The sequence below is a fragment of the Halichoerus grypus genome, chromosome 4, assembly GCF_964656455.1.
Source record: "Halichoerus grypus chromosome 4, mHalGry1.hap1.1, whole genome shotgun sequence".
Lineage (NCBI taxonomy): Eukaryota > Metazoa > Chordata > Mammalia > Carnivora > Phocidae > Halichoerus > Halichoerus grypus.
The window spans coordinates 144,325,555-144,336,728 of NC_135715.1; the positions used below are offsets into that span (position 1 = coordinate 144,325,555).

An 11,174-nucleotide genomic window follows, 5' to 3' on the forward strand; every position below is an offset into this window, starting at 1 on the left:
TAGAAGGAATACTAGAAATTGGGAAAAATGATAGAAATTAAAAATATCTGTGTAAACATAGTAGGCTATTCTCCTACTGAGTTGTTTAAAACATTTTTAATGTCAGGGTGCCTGGGTGACTCAATCAGTTAAGCATCTGACTCTTGGTTTCAGGTCAGGTCATGATCTCAGGGTCATGAGATCAAACCCGCATCAGGCTCCACACTCAGCACAGAGTCTGCTTGAGATTCTGTCTCTCACTCTCCCTCTGCCCCTCTCCCCCAAAATAAATAAATCTTTAAAAGAAACATTTTTTATGTCTGAAAGAAAAAATATAGGTATATATATTCTCATGATACATGTATCATGTGAAAAAAATATATAACACAGACATATACATGTGTGTGTGTATGAGAGAGAGAGAGCGAGAGACATTCACATAATCTAAAATAAATTAGGAAATAGAAAACAGGAATGAAAAAGATAAGGAACAAACAGAAAACAAATAATAAAATGGTAGATCTAAATACAAACATATCAATAATCACATTAGATGTAAATGGTCTCAACACACCAATCAAAAGACAAAGATTGGTAAAATGGACAAAAAAACAATACCAACAAAAAAATGACCCAATTATACCAGGTCTACAAGAAATTTATTTAAAACATAATAATATAAGTATGTTAAAAATAAAAGGATAAAGATTACCTTGCAAATACCAATCAAAAGAAAATTGAAGAAGCTATATATTAATATCAAAGAAAACAGACTTTTTTTTTTTTTAAGATTTTATTTATTTGACACAGAGAGACATAGCGAGAGAGTGAACACAAGCAGGGGGAGTGGGAGAGGGAGAAGCAGGCTTCCCACTGAGCAGGGAGGCCAATGTGGGGCTTGATCCCAGGACTCTGGGATCATGACCTGAGCCGAAGGCAGACGCTTAACGACTGAGCCACCCAGGCGCCCCTGAAAATAGACTTTAGAGCAGAGAAAATTACGAGATAAAGAGGGACATTACATGATGAAGGGTCAATTCCCCAATTAGACATAAAAATACTGTGAATGCACCAAATAACAGAGTTTCAGAATACATGAAAGAAAACTGATAGCCCTGAAAAGAGAAATAGAAAAGTCTACAATATTTGGAGACTTAAATATTAATCTCAAAGTGATCAATAGATGTAGCACACAGATAATGGGCAAGAATATAAAAGTACTAAACAACAGTATTAACTAATCTAATTGACATTTAAAGAACATTCCACCCGGGACGCCTGGGTGGCTCAGTCATTTAAGTGTCTGCCTTTGGCTCAGGTCATGATCCCAGGGTTCTGGGATCAAACCCCGCATTGGGCTCCTTGCTCAGCGGGGAGCCTGCTTCTCCCTCTCCTCCCTGCTTGTGCTCTATCTCCGTTTCTCTCTCTCTCAAGTAAATAAATAAAGATCATTCTACCCAACAACTGCAGAATATACATATTTTTCCCCAAGTTCAAATAAAACATTCACCAAGATAAATCATATCCTGGGTCACAGAAAAAACCTTAACAAATTTAAAACAATCAAGATTATACAAAGTATGTTCTCTAATCATAGGGGAATTAAAATAAAATACAACAACATAAAGAGAAAAATCTCCAAATAGCAGCAAATATAACAGCACAAGTAATTCATGAGTCAAAGAGGTAGTCTCAAGGGAAATTATAAAATATTTTAAACAGAAGAAAAATTAAAATAAAACCTATCAAACTCTGTGAGAAGCAAACAAAGCCATCCTTAGATGGATACTTATAGCATTAAATTACTATACTAGAAAAGAAGAAAAGTCTCAAATCATAATCTAAGCTTCCAGCTTAAGGGGGGGGGAAAAAGACAGCAAAATAAATCCTACGCAAGCAGAGGAAAGCAATACTGAGCAGAAATCAATAAAATTGAAAACAGAGAAACGATAGAGAAAAATCAGTGGAACCAAAACATGGTTCTTTATATCCAGAATACAGCACTACTTCCATAGATGTAAGCTATCACTCCAAACCTATTAAAATAGCTAGGATTGAAAAAATAAAAACCTGAAAATACCACATGCCAGAGAGGATGCACAACTGGAACTCTAACACATTGCTAGTGTAAAACTGAACAGCCATTTTGGAAACAGTTTGGCAGCTTTTTACAAAGTTAAACATACCCTTACCATATAACCCCAGTAACTCTATTCCTAGATATCTACCCTAGAGAAATGAAGAATTATGTTTATACAAAAACCTTTACACAAATATTTATAGTAGATCTACCCATGACTGACAAAAACTAGAAACAGCCCAATAATCCTTCAAGACATGAATGGCTAAACAAATGGTAATAGACTCAAGTCATAAAATATTTGGCAATTAAAACGAATCGATACTGCTACATGCAGCAACAACTTGGATGAAGCTCAAAGACATTATGGTAAGTTAAACAAGCCAATCTCAAAAGGTTACATACTCTACCATTCCATTTATAAGATCATCTCAAAAAGACAAAGCTGGAGTGGGGAATACATCAGTGATGACCAGTGGTTAAGGGTGAGAGAAGCTTGTAATTATGGAGAGATAGCATGAGGAAGTTTCTTCTGAGGTGTTAACAACTATTCTGTATCTTTATCATGGTAGTGGTTACACAAGTCTACCCATGCATTACAATCCACAGAACTCACGAGATCCACACAATTTTTAAAGACCAAGAGAAAAGGTCAATTTTATTATATGCTAATTTTTAAAATAAAATATAATTTTTAAAGTTTACTTTTAAAACATAGGGCATAAATGTACCCATATAAGAGTTGAGTATCTAGGTTACAAAGACTAATTTGAAAACAAACGAAAATTAGGAAGATAGTGAAACACTCACCACTGCTGGCCCCTCTACAGTTTCCATTACTAGAATCCATAGGAAAATCTGAAAGGTGATAGAATAAAGAAAGAATTATACTTTATTCATTATTATTTCAAAAGTTCCCATATAAAAATCCAATTCAGTCGTGAATTTAATTTGGGTAAGAACCCAGGAGTCTCAAGGAAGTGGATTCTTATTAGTGCCATGAGCTTGGCACTCTATTACTTTTAGGTCAAATAAGAACAAGATCTTTTCTTTTGTGTGATTGAGAGATGATACACTTTCTTGAATCCTCATCAACTGCACATAAAATTTCAGGATTTAGTAAGTTTTTGAGTCTCATGAAATTTCTGACACAATAAAGTCCACGTACATATTAAGCATTCACCTAACACTTGTGTCTTAACTAAAAGAAGCAAACACATCTCTTCAATAAATAGATGTATCACACGTGACTAGCATATATTTAAATTCTTAGTGCGTCAGGAAAGCATTCAGAACACATTCTCATGCCCTTTGTTACCTGTAAACCAAACAGTTCTTCAGCAGAAAGCAAGCATACCATGCAAGGACCAGTGCGATAAATAGACATGGTAATAACTGGAAATTGCCAATGACTCTACCATAATCCCAGAAAATGGTAGTGATACACAGTAAATAGTACTTATATAAAGTTCTTCTGTGTTCTATTTAAGAACATAGCCTCTAGTGAATAAGAGTGCCTCAGCAAAACAGCATGCTGAGACTTGCTGCACCTCGCTATCTATTCTTATTGATACTTCACCTCCAAACTTTTATATAAGTTTTAATTTTGTAGTAACACTTTGTTAAATGAGTTTAATATCTGTTTATCCTAACAGAAAATAACATTCTTCCCCTGTCCTTTTTCCTTATAGGATGTATCATGAATAAATTAAAAAGGAGTGGCTAAATACCATTTTAGGACAATAGCACTCAAAATTACAATTAATGAATTACCTTCACAGGCTTAGTAATGATCATCTGGGATTTGATTTTTTTTTTATCTTTTTTTCATTTTTATTCATCTGGTATTTAAAAAGCTATATACAAGGAAAGATAGTAACCACCAAATAAACAAATAGGCAACAAATACTTGATTCTAAAACATTAGTTCAACTCAGTCATATACTATTAATTTAATGACTTTTACCCTATTCAAAGACTTTATTCATGATAAATGTATCCAAGTGTTAAAGTAACATGCCAATGGTTTTATTCCTGAACAAGTCCAATAATCATAACACACAAATGATCTATACAGAAATGATCTCTCTGGGGGTGCCTGGGTGGCTCAGTCTGTTAAGCATCCAACTCTTGATTTGGGCTCAGGTCATGATCTCAGGTCCTGGGATTGAGCTGCGTGTTGGGCTCCCTGCTCAGCAGGGAGTCTGCTTCTGCTTCTCCCTCCACCCCTCCCCCCTGCTCATGTTCTCTCTCTCTCTAATAAATAAATAAAATCTTAAAAAAAAAAATAAGGTAAAAATCAAAGCTGACTCCCAGGCCTGGAGCATGGGTATGCTGGGGCCTCATAACCATATAAAAGATACTAGAAAAGTATAGGCAGATGAGGATAAGGAAATGAGGAGTTCACTTTGTGGCATGATGAGATTGAGGGGCTCTGGGTTAGATGTGAGAGTCTGGAATGCACTCTTATCTCAAAAGGGCAGTGAGGTAGTTATCTCTAATCTCTTGGAATCCCTGTCCAGGGCTGTCTTCTATTCTCTTAAGCTACATATAAGTGGGCTTTCAAAATACAATGGACAAAATTTGATCCTTTAACTGCAATCTGATAGTCAAAAGACGCCGATTCTTTCTAAAGTTATGAATCACCTCTTTCTTCATGAGACAGGAAGTGTAGTGGAGAATGGCTTCTGGCTTGAATCTTTTCTCTTAATAGCTTTATGAACTTGCACAAATCACTTGTACGCCTCCGCTTCCTTTTCTTCAAAATACCTACCACGGAGTTATTATAATAAGTCGATATGCATAACACACTTAAAACAGCAGACAGAATATGTTGGTACATTCTGTTGCTGCCCAAGATCCCTCTCCTGAGAGGACATATTGTTGTTTAGCTGTTGTTGCTAAACACTCACACTCTGCTTGGCCATTTGTCAGTCACTTCATATGAAGAGTTCTTTTGTTCTTCTCTATTCCCAATGTCAATCTCAAACAACTTGCTCAAGGTCTAACATTAATGGCAAAACTGGAATTCCAACTTAGGGCGTCTACCTCTAAAACTGTGAAACTGCAGAAACAGAACCAATTCTTAATGATTCAAAACTGTAGCTCTTCTTTCTATACACCTCGTGGAAAGACAAAGGCCAAACAGAACGGAGTCGATTTTGTTATTTATAGCAACAATGATTTGGAAGTTTGGTAGTAGGAATGAAATAGAAAAGGAGTTATTAAAATAAGATTTGGGGACTACGCAAGATTCTATTACCACTAATTAGGTTAGCTATAATGAAATACCAGAACTCGCGGAGATACCCTCTTCCCTACCCCGTCCAGAGTGCCTTTCAATATTTTATGGAATGAGGGATCCTTAGAACTGGGTTCTCTCCGGCCTTAATCTAAAATTTCCATTTCTCCTTTCCACTCCATTTGCCTTCCTATCACACTAAATAATTCTTCCTTCTTGGTATTCGGCCCCTCAAATATTTGCAGACCAGAGCTAAAGAAAAGGCTGCCTGTTCCTCAGAGCACGGAGAAATGAGTGCACAGCGGTGCCTGCACCTGAAAGCTGGTGCAGCACAGGCAGGCGAGAGAGATGTGGAGACGTGTGTTAGCTGGGCTGACGAGCTAACACCGCCACGGAGAGCAGCAGTGACTGAGGACTGATTATAAAGCCCTTGGCATGGCGAACCATGGGTGTTGAATAAATAGCTGGTAAATATCATACCATAAGTTTTCTTAAATTCTTGATCGCTACATTTCCAAGATAAACTACTTGTAATTGACCGACATCCCTCAGACTCATTCCTTCTTCCTGGTGCCCCCAAAAGGGATTTATTCTTGAGCCTGAGGTCCAGGTTCATTTGTGGAAAATGCAATATTAAGCTTATGTGTTCAGAAGGAAGATCTGCTTTTCCAGTTGGGTCCCGCCCGGCATAGAGCTTGGTTTCCAGAGCTGAAGTGATCAAACTTCTAAGCTGTATCTGCGTTGACCAGCATACCACTTCAAAAAAGAACACCTCACTTTGCTAGAACGACGATCATCGTGGCGAAAGAGCAAAGCAGCCGCACAATCTGCCAGGGACTACGTCCCAGGTACGATGCTGCTTCATTTCATCTTCACCAGGCCCCGGGGGGACGTAGAGGCGGGCTGTCTCCATGGTACAGATCAGAAACTTTCAATCAGAGAGCTTACAGAATTTCCCCATAATAACACTCGAGAGGAGGCAGAGTCCAGATTCAGCACCTGGTCTGCCGGGCTCCCGGCCCACACTCCTGACTTGCCACACGATCCTGAAGCCTGGACTCGAGGTCTGAACTGGCCAAAATGAATTCTCAGATGAAGCAGTTGTGCATGAAGTCACAGCTCCATAGTAAACAGACAATGTGGAAAAAGAACAAATGTCATAGGAATTTGTTGGTAATGGTCAGGATAGGAGCTTTTTTTTTTTTTTTTTAAATGTATGCTGGCCCTTAGTATTTTGAAAGCAAAACATAGTTTGAAGCACTACTCCATTTCAATAAGACTTTGCTTTGTAAATGGGCCTAAACTTGTTTGTGGAGGGAACAGACCCCTGTGAATGGTAGGATTTAAAAATCCTCTTGGCATTGAAGGAATGTGAAGGTGGCCCCTTTTATTCAGGGAGACCTCATTTTTGTATTCGACTGGTTTTTAATCATAAAACATAAACAATTCTGTTTATACCTAAAGGAAGGGAAAAAAAGGGCTTCGTGAACTATCATATCCCACTGAACCAAAGAGTATATTGCATCGTAAATTAAACTGGCCACATATGGTAGTTACTAAGTAATTCCAGGTGCCTGACAGTTTGACCCAGGATAGGGAATGCAATTTTCAGCAAGCTGGCCTGGGAAGCCAGGAGACCCTTGGGGGTAGACTCCACCTCTCCGTTCCCCATCCCCACCTCCCCTGCAGCTGCCTCCTGCTGCTGGTGTCTTGGACTTACACTGAAGGTTGTGGTAAAGGGAGACCATCACAAAAATACGGTTCCCACTGCCACCTAACCCTCCCTATTTTTCTAGCAAGGATGCTGTCAACAAAGCAGATATTATGGCATTTTAAAGCAGCTCAGAAACCAGGTCTCACGTACTGACAAATTGTTTCCATGCATGGCCTATTTGAGTGCTTCAATGAGGCAATTGTTCTGCATTTGGTCCCCAATGATAGGTAATTCAGGGACACTTAAGGAAACTGCTTCCCATCCATATTGACCATGGTTTTTGAAAGCTGTTACCCTTGCCAAACCTCTCTCATTTGAGGTCCATGTCTAAGAGAGGTTTCAGAGCAAGTCTTTTCCTTTAAGGGGAGGAAAGCATTTCAGAGTGAACCACAGCCACCTCATTCCTAGTCCTTGGCCTGAGTGAAGCGCCAGCATTTAACTGATTCTAAGTGCCTAGCAAACCAGGGCAGCAACTGACCAAGCTCTTCCAGATTCTGCGCAGCCTGTGACGTTAGTGAGTACAAAGGCTCAAGAGTGCTCTTTTAGCCCAAAGATTAATAAGAAATACATTCCTTTCTGCTTATAGTATACAACCAGTTCTTAGCTCTTGATTAAAATCAAGAGGACAATAGGTCTATATAAGACCGATTCGCTAAGTGAGAGGACGATGGAAAAGCTTCTGGAATCTTTCTGTTCAGTGTTGGTTTTGCAGCTATTTGTACTTTTTGCCTCTTCACTCACTTTCCGTTAAGCAGGTCAATGTGCACAGAAAGCAATTTTCCTACGTCATTTTTCTGACAACCAAGAACTATTACCTAGAAATGGACTAAGGGCATGAGCATAGGTTGAGCAAGTTGAGAGGCAGAAGAAGGAAAAAACTGATGCCCAGGAAATGAACAGAAGAGGCAATCAAGTCATCACATCTAATAACAGAGTTCCTCGGTGGGGGGGGGGGGGGGGCGGATATGAAAAAGGACCAACCATAAAATATGAAATTCTATGAGGGTGAAATTTGAGTTCAGGGGTAACTGGTAAGAGTGACATTGAGTGAGAATTAAATGAACCATAATGAACTAGGTCTAGCTGAGGTCTTCAGAGTTATGAGTGTCAAAATTAGACCAAACACTAGTGAGAAAACAACTTGTGACTGATTCCATTAAATGTAGAACTGCAATCCAGCTTTCCGGTAAGGAAAGATTAAGATGAATGTGTGGTTGATGCACACACAGAACAAAGGGCATGAAATAAGGTATTAAAGACATACTTGCAGAGCCTAACAATGGGATAAGGGCTGAGATTAAAAATAACATTACATGCGTGAATGATGATAGCACGCCTTAAATATAACTCCTTTCATCCATATGTCACTTACAAAGGGACTTGAAGGCATGTGGGAATGTGAAAAGAGCCCAGCAATTTCACTTCGCCAGCTCTGTGGCTGGGAGCAAGTCACAGAAGCCAATTAGCAGTGCATAGCAATGTTTCACAGCTGTTTCAGTCCGGAATGGAAGAACAATTTATCTCATTGAAAGGAGGAGGAAATTTAAGGTGAAAGTAATTGCTCAAATTGGACTTTCAGCAAACACATACCACTAACATATGTGGATTGGAGTAAGGTTACTGAAATTATCTAGGCATTTCTAATGATTCGAAGAAAAGGGTGCTTCGGTTTTCTGTTTTCACCACACAATCTTGACAAGCGGCTAAAACAGCAAAGCTATGGAAAATGGATGCTTGAGAATGCAAGAGAATCCGGGAAGAAAGTGCAGTGACTGTAAACAAATTAAGACAGTAAGAAGGGAGCATCACTCATACAAGATGAGGCTACGTGGACATGTAAAGCTTGGAAAGTGCAGGGTCAGTGTTGACAACAAGTGTAACCGGAGTGGAATGAAGTGCGTGTTGTAGAAAGACAGATTACCTACTGGCACGGAGTGCATCAGTCTGGAAGACAGAAGAAAGAAGTGGCGCCCGACAGAGGGGTGATTAAGAGAAGCGATCCCAAGAAAAAAAGGCAGAATTAGAAAGTAAAAGGCGAGTAGCAAAAACTCCCAGAAGCGAGAAGCGGGGTGGCTGGAGGTCAGCAGAGAGGCTGGGCCAGGTCAGGACTCACCGGCTCCGTCCGCGGTGACGATAGCCTCGGGAGAGATGCACACGCCACGGTCATAAACAGGCAGCTCCTCGCAGGCCAGACTCTCGGGCCACGAGTGGCGGTACTTGATGAGGATGGGCTCGCAGCCCTGCCGGGCCCGCTCGCACACAGACTTGCAGGGCTTGATGGGCTCGTGCTGGAAGTCAATGGTGCAGATGGGCGCGTACATGGCACAGAGGAAGAAGAGCAGATCGGGACTGCAGTGGGTGCCCAGCAGACCTTCGAACTGCTCGATGGCCAGGATGGCGTTGGCCTGGGTGCTGTGGTGCAGGTGGTTGGGCATCTTGGTCATGTTCCAGGGCAGGGACTTGCACAGGGGGATGCGGACGGGCTCACAGGCTGCAGCCCGAGCTCCGGGCACCGAGGGCAGGCAAAGCGCAGCCAGGGCGAGCAGCCCAGCCCGCAGCAGCAGCATCCCTCCTGGACTGCCGCAGACCATGATCCCGGCAGGACGGGGCAGGGTGGAGCAGTGCCGAGCACGCCGAGAGGCCCGCTCCGCGGTCCCCTCTTCCCCTCCTGCAAGTGGACACAATGATCTGGGAGCTTCTCCTCCCCCGACGATCTCAGTTTCCTTGGATCAAATTCCCCCAATGGGGTCCCACGAGCTCCGCCGACCTCCTGCCGCCGCCGCCCCTGCCGCTCTGGCTCTTCTTTCCCGACGTCTAAGCCTTCTGGGGCAGCAGCATCTCTTTATTCCTTGCTCCCTCTGGCAGAAGCGTCAGACCTCGCAGATGAATCAGATTAGAGGAAAACAAGAGGAAGCGAGGGAGAAATAAAAACAAAAGTAGAATTCAGCTGAGGCACTTGGAGCTCTGGACTGTCACGTCCCCTGGATTACGAAAAGGTGCTAACAGAAGCATGAAATTCTCCAAGGGGGGAGGTCGGGGGCGGGGGATGGAGGGGAAACCAGAGGGAAAAGACTCTTAATGGGGGAGGAGGGTGCAGTAAGAGTTTTCAAGTCTTGCAGGCTGAGCAAAAAGATCCAGCTCTTGGTGTGAGCTGCCGCGGCTGCAGCGACCGCCGCAGGCTGGAAGGACCCGCCGGCCGCAGGAGCCCCGACGCGAGGTCTGTGCCTCGGACCCGCTGCTCTTCACTTTCCCACCTCCTGGCCAGAGAGGCAGCTCCGCCCGCCCCCCGCGCCGGGTGCAGTCCCAGCCCTCCAACGCCGGCTCCTCTTCCCGGGAAGGGAGCGGGGATGGAGGAGAGAAGGTCTGCGGGTTGGAGGCAGAGGGGAGGGCAGCCTGGAGAAGCAGCCCGGACGCTACAACCCCACACGGCGCTGACTTGAGACGTGCATTCCTTCCCCATCCCCACACTGGCTCCAAAGAAGAGGCCCCAGCCCCTCGCTGAAAGCCAACCACAATCCCTCACGGAGGAGTACCCCAAGTTCCCCACTTGGGAGCCCGCCCAAGCACCCTCGCTCCCTGGAGGTGGGTCTTTAAGCAAACTACAGCTTTACCTCTGCGGATCACCAGCTCTGCACAAAGTCAGACCTGAGGAGGATGGACTGCAGCAATGTCGCTTTACATGTCCAAGTCACAGAAAACACAGCCCCCTGCATGCAGCAGTGGAGGCTTATCAACCCAGAGGTCAGGTCTACTCGAGTCTGCGTTATGAATAACGAAGTGGGGGGCGGGGGGGAGACTGCCTTTCAAAAAAAAAAAAAAGGAAGAAGAAATGCTGTACATAATTACAAGTAGGCCACCAGAAGCAAGAAACAGGTTTAAATTTTTTCTTCTTTGCCCTGCAGAATTAGAATTTTTGAATTTTGCTTCTTAAGAGTAAAAAACTACCTGCTTAGAAGTATTTGGATATTTTTTATTCTGATTTTACTCACTACAATAACATGACACTAATTATTTATCTCTTGTCACCAACAATTTCACCTAACACTTGAGAGAACCGCGCAGGAAAATTACACCACACAGGTAATAATAATCATGATGATGATGGCAACAATAAAACCCTTCCCATCCAAATTAGCTCAATCTAGAGAAGAAAATAGAAA

The 11,174-nt window shown here is 42.3% G+C and overlaps 1 protein-coding gene across 1 annotated transcript in view; it reads right to left on the reverse strand.

Moving 5' to 3' along the window:
* The window catches only part of FRZB (frizzled related protein), a 33,242-nt gene extending 22,481 nt beyond the window's left edge, over positions 1-10,761 (reverse strand). Inside the window, exons 1-3 of the mRNA XM_036072858.2 lie at positions 10,626-10,761; positions 9,128-9,890; positions 2,870-2,917 (exon numbers count right to left, since the gene is read on the reverse strand). Of these exons, the coding sequence (XP_035928751.1) occupies positions 2,870-2,917; positions 9,128-9,605 (526 nt within the window). The 5' untranslated portion in view covers positions 9,606-9,890; positions 10,626-10,761. The remainder of the gene's footprint in view (positions 1-2,869; positions 2,918-9,127; positions 9,891-10,625) is intronic.
* Between the last annotated feature and the right edge of the window lie 413 nt (positions 10,762-11,174).